This window comes from Eumetopias jubatus, unplaced genomic scaffold (assembly GCF_037043125.1).
Source record: "Eumetopias jubatus isolate StellerSeaLion01/CBP00866 unplaced genomic scaffold, mEumJub1_p1.0 scaffold_1, whole genome shotgun sequence".
NCBI lineage: Eukaryota > Metazoa > Chordata > Mammalia > Carnivora > Otariidae > Eumetopias > Eumetopias jubatus.
Genome location: NW_028274807.1, coordinates 69,767,062 through 69,784,704, shown reverse-complemented (window position 1 = coordinate 69,784,704; position 17,643 = coordinate 69,767,062). Strand labels below are relative to the sequence as shown.

The 17,643-nt window shown below is 37.9% G+C and overlaps 1 protein-coding gene across 1 annotated transcript in view; it reads left to right on the top strand.

Annotated features, from left to right (window-relative positions):
• LMLN (leishmanolysin like peptidase) overlaps nucleotides 1-17,643 on the top strand; it is a 75,752-nt gene that overhangs the window by 53,197 nt on the left and 4,912 nt on the right. The window contains exons 13-16 of the mRNA XM_088024873.1: nucleotides 225-357; nucleotides 2,162-2,321; nucleotides 4,689-4,819; nucleotides 9,283-9,493. Coding sequence (XP_087880999.1) covers nucleotides 225-357; nucleotides 2,162-2,321; nucleotides 4,689-4,819; nucleotides 9,283-9,493 — 635 coding nt within the window. The remainder of the gene's footprint in view (nucleotides 1-224; nucleotides 358-2,161; nucleotides 2,322-4,688; nucleotides 4,820-9,282; nucleotides 9,494-17,643) is intronic.

Below are 17,643 nucleotides of genomic sequence, written 5' to 3'. Positions count from 1 at the left end.
CTGCCTGCCACTCCCCCTGCTTGTGCTCTCTCTCTCTCTGTCAGATAAATAAATAAAATCTTTTAAAAAATTAATTAATAAAAAAATAACTTCATAACCTGATTCAACATTTAGTATTAAGCTATTTAAGTATACTGAAATGATAATAGAAAAGACAAGCCCTAAAATGGATTTGTTATATTTTCTTTAGAGTTTGATACCATGGTGTTTATCTTTGTGTGCAGGAGGCAGATGCTGAGCCCTTTCTGTGACACACTCAGAAGTAATCCATTGCAGTTAACTTGCAGACAGGACCAGAGAGCAGTTGCAGTGTGTAATTTGCAGAAGTTTTCAAAACCTTTACCTCAAGAGTACCAGGTAACACTTGTTTTTGGCAATTTTAGAAATCAACTCAACTTTTTAAAGAGAAGTCTCCATTTTGAATTAGAAGAGTGAATTCTCTTAAGTTTTTCAACTTATGAAACTTACGTTTTCCATAAGTTAGAAAAAAATGAAGAATTCTTACAATTCTTTAAAGCCAGTGTGCTAATCAACAACAATTAATATCTAGCAATGCCTTGTAGTAATGGTAAAAAGCATTTAGAATATTTATTGGATCTATTTTTAAGTGGTTTGTATTTTTTTTCTAATCGTTTCCAAAGTCTTCATGTTTAATTTCCTCTAATTTACACAGAAGAACAAGGTTCTTCAAAGAAAATAACTGAGCTACTCTAATCCAATTAATTAAAAGTCTTGGAAGTTCTACTTTATAAAGGTTTGACACATGGGATCTAAAAGGTGAAGGAGGGGCGCCTGTGTGGCTCAGTCAATTAAGCATCAGACTCAATTTCAGCTCAGGTCATGATCTCAGAGTCCTGAGATCCAGCCCAGCATTGCGCTCCACACTGGGCATGGAGCCTGCTTAAGAGTCTCTCTCTCCGTCTCTATCTGCCCCTCTTCTCTCTCTCTCTAAAAAAAAAAAAAAAAAAAAAAAGGTGAAGGAAATGGTCCCACACATTCAGTCTGAGTCTCTGATTGGAACTTTAAGTTTGTTGTTGCAGTAACCATCTCTAAAACGCCTCAGTTCTGCCTGCCATTTACAAAGGATTCTGTAATCAGAAGTGTGATCTCAGAAGATAATTTAAAATGATTGCTGCTGGGGCGCCTGGGTGGCTCAGTCGTTAAGCGTCTGCCTTCGGCTTAGGTCATGATCCCAGGTCTTGGGATCAAGCCCCACATCGGGCTCCCTGCTCCATGGGAAGCCTGCTTTTCCCTCTCCCGCTACCCCTGCTTGTGTTCCCTCTCTCGTTATATCTCTCTCTGTCAAACAAATAAATAAAATCTTTAAATAAATAAATAAAAATAAAATGATTGCTGCTGAATTTTGAGCTTCCTGCATTATGTTTATGATCCCACTGAATGCTTCAGATACCATAAGATGGCAACTATATTTCTAGGCATAGTAATATAATTCAGGGAGTTGGTATAAATGTGAAATCTTTAAAATTTATCTGGTGCCTTATTCCTTTGGTATTCAAAGTATTTTTTTAAAGATTTTATTTATTTATTAGAGAGAGTGTGCATGAGCTGGGGCGGGGGGAGGCAGAGGGAGTGTGGGCAGGGGGAGGCAAAGAGGGGGAAGAGAGAGGGAGAAGCACATCCCTCTTGTGCAGAACCCCAAAATCATGACCCGAGCCGAAGGTAGACACTTAACCAACTGAGCCACCCAGGTACCCCTCAAAGTATTTTATATATACGATCTCATTCATATTATCACAGTTTTATTTTTTTCAAGTTTGTCAAAACAACACGTAAATTAAGTCTTCTAAAACACTTGAAGTACATTATATTTAAAATATCTTAATTCTCTGGATCAGTTTTATGTTTTGTCAACTCTTAAAACTCTTCCTATTCATCTTTTTAAAACACTAGTCAAATTTGTCATCTAGTAAAAAGCTTGAATATACTTACCTTGCTTATTTCTAAAACTACAACAACCTTGAAATAGCCCTCAGGTAGTATATTACTGTCTTTATATTCTATTATATATGAAGAAAAGTACACTGATACCTTTTTTATATTACGTAGCATTAGAGGGTTGCTATAAATTGCTTGTGGACTTTGTTTTTATTATATAGAATGTTTCTTACTTTCCTGTCTTCCTAATAATTTTTTTTTGTAGTACTTCGATGAACTAAGTGGAGTACCTACAGAAGATTTGCCTTATTATGGCGGTTCAGTAGAAATTGCTGACTACTGCCCTTTCAGTCAGGAATTCAGTTGGCATTTAAGTGGTGAATATCAGCGCAGCTCAGATTGTAGAATATTGGAAAATCAACCAGGTTAGTAGTCTAGTGAAATGAAATGTTCTGTGTATATTAAAATTATATATCAGCAATATAAAATAGGGATTAAGGGCATAGACCCAGGAGCCAGACTGTCTGAATTTGTATTACGGTTCCACTGGTATCCATTTTTTAGAGGTAATTTAACTTCTCTGTGCCTCAATTTCCTCCTCTGTGCCAGGGGATAATAATACCTATCTTATAGAGTACTTGTGAGAACTAAATAAATTCCCATAGTAAATGCATAGAGCTAGGACACATGACAAGGATTGTTAGCTGTTTAGATACATTTGCACATGTGTGTACCCTACTTTTTTGTAGTACCTTACATCTGCATAACAGTTTTCATTTTTATTTCATTTTATTCTTCTAAAAACCTGATGAGAGACACAGAGAACATATTATTGAATTTCACAAGTGAACGAAGAGACACTTAGTAATACAATTAATTGGTGCCAGTGTAAGATCCTCCAATGTAGAGCTCTTTTTATTAAATCATATTAGGTATCCTATTTTTTTCTCTTCTGAGGAGTGTGCATTTTATGTAATTTAGAAGTAACATGTCATTCTCCAGATATCAGAATAATACTATTGTCCCATGGCTAGTAAGATATAGTGCCATATTATTTATTCCCTTTTAATACACATAAAGAGTATGATAATGGGTATTCACCTTTGTAAACAGACTTATCACATCTGATATGTTAATAAAGAGCAATAGGTAGTTTTTCACTCTGTGGTCATAAAAATTTCTAACCTGGTCTTTTTTTTTAAATTCAATTAATTAACATATAATGTATTATTTGTTTCAGGGGTACAGGTCTGTGATTTGTCAGCCTTATGTAATACCCAGTGCTCACTACAACACATACCCTCCCCAGTGTCCATCCTCCAGTTACCCCAAAACCTGGTCCTTTTTAGTCCCAATTCCATACTTTATTACAGACTCTGTTATTTACATTTCAAATTTCCATAATGGTTTTTCCTTTTGTTTTTAAACCTGGTAGATTTAACTGGATTTGTACAGTCATTTCTTTCATCACTCACCTATTTAATAAATGTCTAAAAACTTATAACTATTCAGCAGTTCCATGTTAAAGCCAAGAAATGCAGGGATCTGTCAATTATGGGTTTGCCAACGATATAGTATCACAGTTTATTGTTTTAGAGCTGGAGTTGACAAACGTTTATTGTAAAGAGAACGTAATTTTTTTTTGAGAAAAATAGTAAATATTTTAAACTTGGTGGGTCATGTGGTCTCTGTTGCAATTACTGAACTCTGCATTACAGTGTGAAAGCAGTTATAGACAATGTGTAAATTAATGGCAATGTTCCAATAAAACTTTATTTATAAAAACCTTCAGGTAGCCTTCAGGATTTGGCCTGAGGGCTGTAGTTTACTGACCACCCCCGTTTCTTTTTTTGACACTGATCACTTTGTTTTTCAAGCACTTTGAAGTATTCATAAATATAAAAAAAGTTCTCTTTTATTCTGTTTTACATTTTCTTTCTCTGCTTATATAATTAAGATTTTTCAAAACTGACATAAAATACCTATCTTTAATAACTCTGCTTTCAAAAAAGATGAAACTTACTTGTATTAAGTGTAAAGAGAACAAATTATTGCTAGGGCTTAAGTGCCTCATTCCTTTGTCCATTAGCTATTTAGAGGTCATTTAATTCACCTTATACCTCCACATGCTTGTGCTCAGTCTGAGACTAGATCAGCATGTTATGTATGGACCTCCAGGAGATAGCGTACGATGAAAGTACAAGAAAACTTTGCAAAAACTTTTTGCAGCACCCCAAAAAAGCCTTCATTAGATAAGACACTTGGCTTCATCTGGGAGGTGACTCCTATTTAGACTACCAGTAAAGATGATTCTTCATGCCATTTTCTCTAATATTTAATTTAGATACTTTAGGCCCAGTTTTTTTTTTTTAAAGATTTTATTTATTTGACAGAGAGGGAGATAGGGAGAGCAGGAACACAAGCAGGGGGAGTGGGAGAGGGAGAAGCAGACTTCCCACCAAGCAGGGAGCCCAATGTGGGGCTCGATCCCAGGACCCTGGGATCATGACCTGAGCCGAAGGCAGACACTTAATGACTGAGCCACCCAGGCACCCCTAGGCCCAGTTTTATCTCCTGTTTTTGATACAATAATTTCCTCCAACTAAGTTCTTTATTGAGAACCCAGTTTGATTTTGGAGCCCATTTCTCTTGATTTTTTTTTAATGGAAAATTTCCATTAAACATTTTCTTTCTTTAAAGCAACTTTTAACCATAAGAATGGAATGCTTCAGCTTCTTGTTCTTTGATCCAAAAGTCAATTTTTTTAAGAAAAATTCTCTGGTTTGCTTCAGATCGTTTTAAAAACTATGGTGCTGAAAAGTATGGACCTCATTCAGTTTGTCTAATTCAGAAATCAGCATTTGTCATGGAAAAGTGTGAGAGGAAGCTGAGTTACCCAGACTGGGGGAGTGGATGTTATCAGGTAAACTATAAGATTGTTAATAATTATTATCAAATATTATATAATTTTATCTTGTTATCAATGGTTTTTATATTTTAAAATACGTTTTATATTTTTATATAATATACTGATTAATACTTTTAACTTATTTATGTAAATATTAGTTTGGATGCTTATGTTTTGTGAAAATATCATTTCTTTGAGAGAAATTACCTTTTTCCATTTGTTTAAAAAATCATATAATTGTTATGTATCAGCAAGTTTTATAGTAATTTTACTTTGGGCATATATCCCAAGGAAATAATGGAATATATGTAATTTTGCTTTTGAACAAATATTACTTTGTAATGGAAAAAATTTGCAATTTTATTTCATAAGATCTGAGGAAAGCAGCATGGATTTAAGAATTAATAAATCAACTACAGATTAATAATAGGTTTTCTCCTTTATAATTTGAAATCCAAAGGTAGCAAACTACTTTTTTCTTAATTGTCTCATTTGCACATCTGATTTTAAATGACTGCATCACCTTATTAAAAACTTATTAAGAGGGGCACCTGGGTGACTCAGTTGATTAAGCGTCTGCCCCGCTCAGGTCATGATCAAGCACCTGCATCGGGCTCTCTGCTCAGCAGGAACCTGCTGAGCAGGGAAACTGCTTCTCCCTCTGACTGCTGCTCCCCCTGCTGTGCTCTCGCTCTGTCACTCTCTCTCCCCATCAAATAAATAAATAAATAATATCTTAAAAAGAAAAAACTTAAGATAGAGGCATTCTGTAACTTAGGAGCATCCAACTTAAAGAGTATTACGTACTCTACTAATGGATATCCAGGAGGAAAGTGTGATCCTGAGAATTGAAAAATAAGAATTCTTTGTACCATTTCAGCTGCAAGGTCTAAATGGACTTCTGTAGCTGGGAATTTAATTATTACTTTTAAAGTTACTTATAAAATTAACTTTTTTTGGTAACAGCTTTATTGAGATATAATTCACATATTATCCAATTCAATTATCTTTGAAATCTTACAAAGACAATTCAAAATAAATACTTTGCAGCTATAATCTGACAGCTATAATCCAGCAACCATTTTCTGATAAATTCCATTGCAGATTTATGTATTTATTAAATTCATAGTTTTGACCTGGTTGTAATCATAATACAAAATTTTGTTTTACTGCCTTCACTTAGTGTGGAGCAAAACACCTTTTCCAATAATAAAAATTATTCTTTTGTTTTGTTTTTTAAGTAAACTCTACCCACAATGTGGGGCTTGAACTCACAACCCTGAAATCAAGAGTTGCATGCTATACTGACTGAGCCAACCAGGCGCCCCAATAATTACTTAATATTCTTTATGGCCATAAGACATTACATCTTTTTATTTTTTATTTTTATTTTTTTAAAAGATTTTATTTATTTATTTCACAGAGAGAGACAGCGAGAGAGGGAACACAAGCAGGGGGAGTGGGAGAGGGAGAAGCAGGCTTCCCGCCGAGCAGGGAGCCCAATGCGGGGCTCGATCCCAGGACCCTGGGATCATGACCTGAACCGAAGGCAGATGCTTAATGACTGAGCCACCCAGGCGCCCCAGACATTACATCTTTTTAAAGTACCATAATTAAGGAAGTCATTTCCTGTTATATATTGCTTTAATTTTCACTTTTCATGATAAAAATATGCTTTCATAAGCACATTTATGTAAGATGTAAAATGTAAATATGTATAAAGCACATTTACATAAGCACATTTACAAAAAAAAATATTTTTTGAAATAAATTCCCTTAAGTGAAAATGTTAAAAGGGATAAAGCTAGAATAGTAGCAACTATAATACAAAGATGACCTCTTCAGGCTATTTTATTTTATTATATTTTTTATTTATTAAGTAAGCTCTACACCCAATGTGGGGCTTGAACTCATGATCTCTAGATCTCTAGATCAGGAGTCACATGCTCTACTGATTGAGCCAGCTAGGCATCCTATCTTCAGGCTATTTTAAAAGTCTCTCAACATCACAGCACACAAAGGGATTATGCAGATTTGCAATGCCGTCTACAAAGATTGAATAAATGTACTTGGCTTCCCTGTACTTAGAGTTGTCAGTTAATTTTGTTAATTTAATACTAACCACCATTTATGTGGGAAAATGTATGTAATCTCCAAACACTTTACAGGGATTAGCTGTTTTGTTTTTTGTTGTTTGTTTTATTTATTTTGATGGAAAGGCTACAAGAATGGTACAAAATTTTTTTTGAGTCATTTAAGTGCAAATTGTTGACATGCTTCACCGTCTTCCCCAAGTACTTTGTGTATTATACTCAGGGACATCCCCCTACCTATATTAACTTAATGTTAGCCAATTTAGTCAACTACCTTTACTAGATTTGGTTCTGGGCAACTTTTGGTTATTTCTAAAAATTACATTAACTTGCTAAGTAAAAATTTGCCACCATCAGACATATTCAGAACCATGTACTTGGTTTGAAGTTAGGCCCAGGAGAGAAGTTCCAGAAATATATAAAGTGAAACAGCATATTTGAAATTAATGTGAAGTCTTTTTAGAAAATAACTTTGAGGGATGCCTGCGTGGCTCAGTCACTTAAGCGTCTGCCCACCCCAAATAAATAAAATCTTTTTTAAAAAAGTTAGCTTTAATGTGTTTGCTTTTTAAAATGGACTTGATTAGCTACCCCTTGCAGTTAAGATGTGAGTCCTACCTTTAAAGATGTTACCAGTCCATGTAAAATCACTAGGACCTTTTTTATACCTGAGCAGAGGATCTGTGATAGTGAAAAAGAATTAAAAACTTTTACTATGGGGGCGCCTGGGTGGCTTAGTCATTTAGCGTATGCCTTTGGCTCGGGTCATGATCCCAGGGTCCTGGGATCGAGCCCCTCATCGGGCTCCCTGCTCAGCGGGGAGTCTGCTTCTCCCTCTCCCACTCCCCCTGCTTGTGTCCCCTCTCTCGCTGTGTTTCTCTCTGTCAAATAAATAAATAAAATCTTTAAAAAGATGTACATAAAAAATGTACATAGTGAAAAGACTTTCACTATGTACATTTCTGTGCTGTAATACTTTTTTTTTTACAATAAGCATATATTATTTTTATAATTTAAAATAACTAATAAAAATTTGTTTTATAAAATTTGTAACTTGAGAAAATGACACAAGTAATGGCTCTTTTTTTTTTTAAGATTTTATTTATTTGACAGAGAGAGACACAGCGAGAGAGGGAACACAAGCAGGGGGAGCGGGAGAGGGAGAGGCAGGCTTCCCGCGGAGAAGTGAGCCCAATGCGGGGCTCGATCCCAGGACTCCGGGATCATGCCCCGAGCCAAAGGCACACTTAACGACTGAGCCATCCAGGTGCCCCACGAGTAATGGCTCTTTGACAAAGGTTTAAGCTGAAGTATAATGAGGATACTATAATCTACAGAAGTGTTGTTCTTTTTTTTTAAAGATTTTATTATTATTATTATTTTTAAAGTTTTATTTATTTAAGTAATCTCTTCACCCAACGTGGGGCTCGAACTCAGGACCCTGAGATCAAGAGTTGTGTGCTCTTCTGACTGAGCCAGCCAGGTGCCCCTAAGATTTTATTTTTTTATTTTTTTATTTTTTTTATTTTTTTTAAGATTTTATTTATTTATTTGACAGAGAGAGAGCGAGAGCAGGACCACAAGCAGGGGGAGTGGGAGAGGGAGAAGCAGGCTTCCTGCTGAGCAGGGAGCCCGATGCAGGGCTCGATCCCAGGACCCTGGGATCATGACCTGAACCGAAGGCAGATGCTTAATGACTGAGCCACCCAGCCGCCCCTTTGATTTTTTTAAATAATCTGTACACCCAATGTGGGGCTTAAATTCACAACTCCGAAATCAAGAGTTGCATGCTCCACAGAGTAAACCAGCCAGGCACCCGTACAGAAATGTTATTCTTGACAAATTGGCTTTGGGGTCTATAAATCCACATTGTGTGTAAAGTTGTGTGTTGTCTTGTATATTTAAAGAAAAGTGTCTGTAGCTTTCCTCAGATTTTTTGAAAGTGATAAACTAAAAGTTTGAGAACTGCTACCACAGAGTGAAAATTCTTTTAGAACCTGAATAATTTAACTTTCTTTATAATATGAGATTAAAGAGGGCGCCTGGGGGGCTCAGTTGGTTAAGCGACTGCCTTCGGCTCAGGTCATGACCCTGGAGCCCTGGGATCGAGTCCCACATCGGGATCCCTGCTCAGCAGGGAATCTGCTTCTCCCTCTGACCCTCTTCCCTCTCGTGTTCTCTCTCTCTCTCATTCTCTCTCAAACAAATAAATAAAATCTTTAAAAATATATATATATATGAGATTAAAGATATGCCTACATCCCAAATTGTGTTTTATGGTCAGTATTTTTAGTAAATTCTAATGTATTTTCCTGTAGTTTAAAATGGCTCATATATCATATATGAGAATCTTATTGATCTGATTTTTTTTCTTCCTATTTGAAGGTTTCTTGTTCTCCTCAAGGTCTGACAGTTTGGGTTCAGAACACTTCATATTTGTGTAGTCGAGCTGGGCAGGTCCTCCCCGTCAGTATTCAGATGAATGGCTGGATTCATGATGGTAACCTGCTCTGCCCATCATGTTGGGACTTCTGTGAGCTCTGTCCTCCAGAAACCGATCCTCCAGCTACTAACTTGACCCGAGCTCTACCACTAGGTGAGTAGTCTCTTTGGTTGGAGTAAAGACAAGGACTTTTCTTATATAATGTTGGAAATTCCCTTCAAGGAAACTCTAAAACAGGTGGAGCATCTTCTCTTCTAATTGCAATTTTATGGGAAAGCCTCCTTCCCACCGTTGTTAGAAACTGAAGGTGAGTAAACATTATACTTCCATTCAGTAAGAGCAAGGATAAGAAACCTTTCTAAAGACCCTCTGATTTGGGGGGAAAAAAAAAAAGAAATTAAGTGTAAACAAACTTTTGCTCATTAAACACAAAAAGCAGTTAAATGTATTTCAGTTATACAGGCATACCTCATTTTATTCTGCTTTACTTTATTGCACTTCACAGATACTGCATTTTTTACAAATGGACAGCTTGTGCCAACTGTTAGCCGCTCTGCCAGCACCACTTTTCCAACAGCACTGGCTCAGTTCATGTCTCTGTGTCACACTTTGATAATTCTCACAATATTTTAAACTTTTTAATTATTATTATATTTGTTACAGTGATCTGTGATCAGTGATCTTTGATTTTACTATTGTAATTTTGTTGTTTTGGGGCACCAGGAACCACACTCACTAGAAAGTGAACTTAACTGATAATTGTCTGTGTTCTGACTGCTCCACCAACCAACCATTCCCATTTCCCTCCTCTTCCTCGGGCCTCCCTATTCCCTGAGACACAACAATATTGAAATTAGGCCAATTAATAACCCTACCATGTCCTCTAAGCATTCGAGTAGAAGAAAGAGTCACACGTCTGTCACTGTAAATTGAAAGCTAGAAACGATTCAACTTTGTGAAGAAAGCATATCAAAAGCTGGTTGTGTCAGTTAGCCAAGTTGTGAATGCAAAGGAAAAGTTCTTGAAGAAAATGAAAAGTGATATTACAGTGAATACATAAATGATTTAAAAAAAAGTGAAACATCTTTATTGCTGATATGAAGAAAGTCTGGGTGGTCTGGATAGAAGTTCAAACCAGACACAACATTCTCTCAAGCCAAAGCCTAATCCAGAGCAAGGCCCCAACTCTCTTCACTTATGTGAAGGCTGAGAGAGGTAAAGAAGCTGCAGAAGAAAAGTCAGAAGCTAGCAGAGGTTGGTTCATGAGGTTTAGGGAAAGAAGACGTCTCCACAACGTACAAGTGTAAGGGGAAGCAGCAGGTGCTGTTGTATTAGCTGCAGCAAGTTCTCCAGAAGATCTAGCTCAGATAAACAGTGGAAGTGGCTGCACTAAACAACAGATTTGCAATGTAGATGAAGCTTCTGTTGGAAGATGCCATTGAGCTAGCTAGAGAAAAGTCAATATCTGGTTTCAAATCTTCCAAAGGCAGGCCAACTCTCTTGTTAGGGGCTAATGCAGCTGGTGACTTGAAGTTGAAACCTGTACTCATTTACCATCCTGAAAATCCTAGGGCCCTTAAGAATTACACCAAATCTACTCTGCTTTTGTTCTGTAGGTGGAACAACAAAGCCTGGATGACAGCCTATCTGTTTGCAGCATGGTTTACTATTTTAAGCCCAGCGTTGAGACTTACTTCTCAGGAAAAAAATGATTCCTTTTAAAATTACTGCTCATTGTGAATCCATCTGGTTATCCAAGAGCTCCAATAGAAATGAACAATGAGATTCATATTGTTTTCATACCTGCTAATACAGCATCCATTCTGCAGCCCACAAATCAAGGAGTAATTTTGACTTTTGAGCCTTATTATTTAAGAACTCTATTTCATAAGGCTGTAGCTGCCATAGATAGTGACTCTCTGGTGGATTCAAGCAAAGTAAATTGAAAACCCCTCACAAGGATTCACCATTCTAGATGTCATTGAGAACATTCCTGTTCCAGGAGCCTGAGTGGCTCAGTCGGTTAAGTGTCTGCCTTTGGCTCAGGTCATGATCCCAGGATCCTGGGATCAAGTTCTGCATCGGACTCCCTGCTCAGTGGGGAATCTGCTCCTCCCTCTACCCCTCCCCCCTGCTTGTGCTCTCTCTCTCTCTCTCTCTCATGCTCTCTCTCTTTCTCTCTCAAATAAATAAAATCTTAAAAGGGGGGGGGGGATGCCTGGGTGGCTCAGTCAGTTAAGCATCTGCCTTCTGCTCAGGTGTAATCTCAGGGTCTTGGGATCAGGCCCCGCTTCCAGCTCTCTGCTCAGTGGGGAGTCTCTGCTTCTCCCTCTCCCTCTGTGCTCATGTGCTTTCTCAATCTCTTACTCTCTCTCAAATAGATAAATAAGTAAATCTTTAAAAAAAAATCGTGTTTCATGGGAAGAAGTCAAAATACCCACATTCACAGGAGTTTGAAGAAGTTGATTCCAACCCTCATGGATGACTTTGAGGGTCCAAGAATCCAGGAGAGGAAATGAGTACAGATGTGGGGGAAACAGCAAGAGAACTAGAACTAGAACTGGAAGTGGAGCCTGAAGATGTGGCTGAATTGCTGCAATCTCCTGATGAAACTTGAATGGATGAGGAGTTGCTTCTTATGGATGAGCAAAGAAAGTGGTTTCTTGAGATAGAAACTACTCCTGGTGCAGATGCTGTGAAGACTGTTGCAAGGACAACAACGGATTTAGAGTATGACATTAAACTTAGTTGATAAAGCAGCAGCAGGGTTTGAGAGAATTGATTCCAATTTTGAAAGAAGTTTTACTGTGGGTAAAATGCTATCAAACAGCATCACATGCTACAGAGAAATCATTTGTGAGAGGAAGAGTCAATTGATGTGACAGACTTCATTGTTGTCTTATTTTAAGAAATTGCCACAGCCAGCCCTGACCTTCAACAGCCACTACCATAACTAGTCAGCAATCATCAACATTGAGGCAAGACCCTCCACTGGCAAAAAAGATTATAACTTGCAGAAAGTTCAGATGATGGTTAGCATTTTTGAACAACAAAGTACTTTTAAATTAAGGTTTGTACATTTTTTAGACATATACTATTGCACAGTTAATAGACTGCGGTACACTGTAAATACAACTTTTAAATGCACCAAGAAACAAAAAAATTCATTTGACTTGTTTTATTGCAATATTTGCCTATTTGGTGGTTTGGAACTGAACCTGCACGATCTCCAAGGAATGCCTGTGTTATGAGTAGGTGAGGTAAAAGAAAAGGAAGGACACTGGACAAGATGCTTAAAGAAGGGATTGACGTACCCACAAAAAAGAGAAAGGTGCAAGGACACATAAATATGCACAAAGCAAGATAGAAAGATGGGCTAGTAAAGACAAAGTGGTTTTCACGGACGTATGTTTTTCTCATTCTGTGAGACTCCAGAGAGTAGAATTGAGAACAACAGAACAGAGTTCTGGGAGGGAGACAAATTCCAGTTAAATCCCTTTGATCCTTAGTCCAGGAGAGGAATGGAAAGAACTGCCTTGAGAAGAGGCCATTTCCCATTACTGAAGCTATGTGAACTGAGCCTGATGACCCATTTCTGAGAGTTATAAAAGCAGATTTCATGAATTCTCAATTAAAACTTTGACCTAAGATCTATGAGATTTTAATTAAATGACCTATTTGATTTTATGACAGTTTGATATTTTAGAATATGAATAAAGATCTTATGCACTGTTTCATTTTCTCATTTGGAGGTATTTTTTTAGATGGAACTGGGTAGGGCCCCTGGGTGGCTCAGTCGGTTGAGCGTCTGCCTTCAGCTCAGGTCATGATCCCGGGGTCCTGGGGTCGAGTCCTGCATCGGGCTCCCTGCTCAGTGGGGAGCCTGCTTCTCCCTCTGCCTCTGCCCCTCCCCCCTGCTCCTGTTCTCTCTCTCTTAAATAAATAAAATAATTAAAAAAAAATAAATGGAACTGGGTAACCCCTTTGCCTGTTCCATGGTCTGGTTGAAAATGGAGGGCTGCATTCATTTACACCTCAGTTTCTCCACCTCTAAGATTTAGTTTCCTTTATTTCCCAAATCCTGGGGGCTTTCTGCAGATATGAACTGTCAGGTAGAGTGTGAGTTTTAGAAGACTGGTACTTGTGGGGGTGCCTGGGACCACCTCCAGGTTTGGTGATTCTCAAGGACTCAAAGGACTCAGCCTGTAGTTGTACTTATGGCTAAGATTTGTTAAAGTGAAGAGATACAAAGCAGAATCCGCAAAGGTTGGCAATAGGGTGAAGTCTGGCAGAAACCTGTTCTCGGACACACCAGCTAAACCATCCTTGCAAGCAGGACTTTCAAAGGATGGCAATCTCAGGCCTGCTATGTTACTCTTTTCTGAGCAGAACTTCAGGGAGTCAGCTGTTTTCTGTAGTTATAATAATAATGACACAATGAATTGTTTGAAATGAATAAGATCTTAGGTCCTGGGGCACCTGGATGGCTCAGTCGGTTAGGCATCTGCCTTTTGCTCAGGTCATGATCCAAGGGTCCTGGGATTGAGCTCCACGTGGGGCTCCCCACTCAGCAGGGAGTCTGCTTCTCCCTCTCCCTCTGCCCCTCCCCCCCAGCTTGTTTTCTGTTTCTCTCTCAAATAAATAAAATCTTAAAAAAAAATCCTAGGGACACCTAGGTGGTTCAGTCGGGTAAGCATCTGCCTTCAGCTCAGGTCACGATCCCAGGGTTCTGGGATCGAGTCCCACATCAGGCTACCTGCTCAGCGGGGAGCTTGCTTCTCCCTCTGCCTGCCACTCCCCCTGCTTGTACTCTCTATCTCTCTCTGACAAATAAATAAAATCTTTAAAAAAAAAGGATCTTAGGTCCTTTTGGTGTGGTAAATAATATAGTGTTAAATATTCTTAGTTAACTTTTACTTTTAATATGAAGCTGGTAGGATGACTTAATTTTGTTGTTACTGTTATTAAATTGCTTTGGTTAGAATAAGAGGGCTGATAGTCCACAAGTTAGGTGTTCTGATGGAGTTCTCATCCTCAGGCCTAATCTCAGTTAACTGTGACAATCTGTCACCATCTCATTGTCCAAGACATGAGCAAGGATTGAGCCATTGGCAGAGTTGAAATAGTTAATTCCAGCTAGTTCAGCGGTAAGAATCTTGGGAGTAGAGTAGAAGAATATCTAGGAATGAGAGAAAATCCAAACCAGGTTAAGGGGCTATGAGATGATTATTTCCTGTCCTTGGAGCATGACAAAGACAAGTGAATCTATTAAAAGGAGGTGGGGGGTAGAGATTGCAAATCACCTGCCCCCTCCACCTGCACAGTCTGCACCTTAAACTCTGCTCATCCTACTTCTGCTTTATCAGTCACCCTTCTGATATGGTGCTACTATAATGTGATTGATTTCCCTGTTAACTTGCCCATTTCTATGAGGAAGCATGCTCAAAAGAGCGTTGCGAGCACCAAATCACTACTACAATTTTGAAAAATGTATAAATATTACAAGAATAGATATATTTTAGGCATTGCTTTTTAAACATACACATCACTTGAAATTCTAAAATATCCTGACTTACTGTATTTGTTAATGTGTTCATTGAGCGTACTAGCCTTTACTGAATATTTATTGAACTATGTGCCAGAAACTATGACAAATGTTTCTTTCAGGCAAATAGTTTGTTTCTGTTAATACTTTTTTATGACCCACTAAATATGTAAAAATATTTTGATGCTTTAAATGTACCTGTGTGATAAATACTAATAATTAGAATTAACCTATGATGAACCTTATTAAACAAATTGTCACCCCTGATCTGTCTTAGGAAAGTATTTTTTTTAGGTTTTTAAGCATGCCTTTAAAACATTAAAAATGCTAATATTCAGAGGAAGTGTAAAAGATATTCTCCCTAAATTCTTTTGATTTTTGTTATTGTTGTTCTTAGGTGTTAGTTTGCATAGCCTTTTCTTACATTTGTTATTTCTTTTAGAATGTGAAATTCTGGGGTGCCTGGGTGGCTCAGTTGGTTAAGCGTCTACCTTAAGCTCAGGTCATGATCTCTGGGTCCTGGAGTGGAGCCCCTCATTGGGCTCCCTGTTCAGTGGGAAGCCCACCTCTCCCTCTGTCTGCCCCTCCCCCAGCTTGTGCTCTCCCCTCTCCTTCTCCTCTCTCTCTCTCAAATGGGTGGGTAAAATCCTAAAAAAAAAAAAAAAGAATGCAAAACTGACTTTCTTTTCTCTCTCCTTTTTTCTAGTTGTCACTTCTAAATGCTAGAGTGTGATTAGATAGTTCTATATTGCCCAAAATAGTTTCCATTAGAGACTATGAAAGATTTATTTCTGAATTCTTTCAAGTCTCTTCAGATTGTAGGGGTTGTTTTTGTTTCCATTTATTGAATGCTGGACACTTTGCCAAGTGCTTTATGTCTGTATCATTGCATTTAATCATCACAAAACCTAATGAGGTAGGAATTACTGTTTTACACATGAGAAAACTAAGGTATAAAGAGATTAAGTAATGTATTATTCATGAACTAATAAATAATGAAGTTCAGATAAAAACCCAGATCTTATTGTGTTTAATTCATTTTGAAACCCTCTTTTTGAATCTTTTCGTTTTAATTAGTACTAGCACTGAAAGTGCAGTGTTTTTGAAGAACAAATGTTCCAGAACTGCCATTAATGTTTTAATAGCTTGTTAAATATTAGTACAAACAGTAGTACTTCTCCTGTTTCCTTTGGGCCAAATTGAAAGTCAGGAGATAAAGGGTTATGTCTATGTTATTAGTCACTTCAGGGTCTATTCCTTAATGCAGCCCAGACCACGCTACCACATCAACTCTGGGTTTATGGGAATGTTCCGTAGTTTGCACTATCCAGTACAATGGTCATTAGTCACATATGACTGTTGAACATGTAAAATGTGGTTAATGTGAGAAACTATTTTATTTTATTTTTTAAAGATTTTATTTATTTATTTGACAGAGAGAGAACATAAGCAGGGGGAACAGGAGAGGGAGAAGCAGGATCCCCGCTGAGCAGGGAGCCCGACGGGGGGCTTGATCCCGGTACTCCGGGATCACGACCTGAGTTAAAGGCAGACGCTTAACCAACTGAGCCACCCAGACACCCCGAAACTATTTTAACTAATTTAGATTTAAATAGCACATATAGGGGCGCCTGGGTGCCTCAGTTGGTTAAGCAACTGCCTTCGGCTCAGGTCATGATCCTGGAGTCCCGGAATCGAGTCCCGCATCGGGCTCCCTGCTCAGCAAGGAACCTGCTTCTCCCTCTAACCCTCCCTCCTCTCATGTACTCTCTCTCTCATTCTCGCTCTCTCAAATAAATAAATCTTTTAAAAAAATAAATAAAATAAATAGCACATATAGCTGTGGCTGCCATATTAGATATTGCAGTCCTAGGTCAAAAGTTCTCAAACTTTATACCTCAGAATCATGTTAAAATCCAGAGTTTTGGGTTCAGAAGATCTGGGTCGGAGCCTGAGAATTTGCATTTTTAACAAGTTCCCAGGTGATGCTGATATTGTTGACACAAGGACTACACTTTGAGAAGAACCATTCTTAGCTAAGTGGGATTTTTTTTTTTTTTAAGATTTAACAAATACCAGCATGATTCCATTGAGGAAGAATAGAAGTTCCCCATGGTTTACCTGGCTTACAGCCACAAGTATTTTTAAAAAATAATTTTTTTTAAATACTTGTTCCACATTGCATAGTGCTCAGAAGTACAAGCTCCAGGGCCTTGACATTATCATTCTGTTCATCCTATAGCTGAAGACCAGTCCTATTTTTCTTACTTTTAAGCAACTCAGACTTGAAGCTTGGTTGGTTCTTTATTGATCAAAATATTAGAAAGGACAACTCATTCTAAAATAAAGTCAGGTTGACCTGGTCTCTTGACTGCAATAAAAATGTTTTCTATTCTGAGAATTGTTTTGAGAAGGCATTTTAGCCCTGAGAACAACTCATGGCTAAATTAAAATATATTCCTAGTTCCCAAAGCCCGTAGAATCTTCTGCCATTTCCTTTTTTTTTTTTTTTTTTTTTTTAGATTTTATTTATGTATCTGACAGAGAGAGAACACAAGCAGGTGGAGGGAGAAGCAGGCTCCCCTCTGAGGTAGGAGCCCGACTCAGGACTGGATCCCAGGATCCTGAGATCATGACCTGAGCTCAAGACAGATGCTCAATAGACTGAGCCACCCAGGCGCCCCTCTTCTGCCATTTCCATATCTGCCTGGGGTTATATGGATAGATGGGCAGATATTTAGAGATCAGGGACGACATG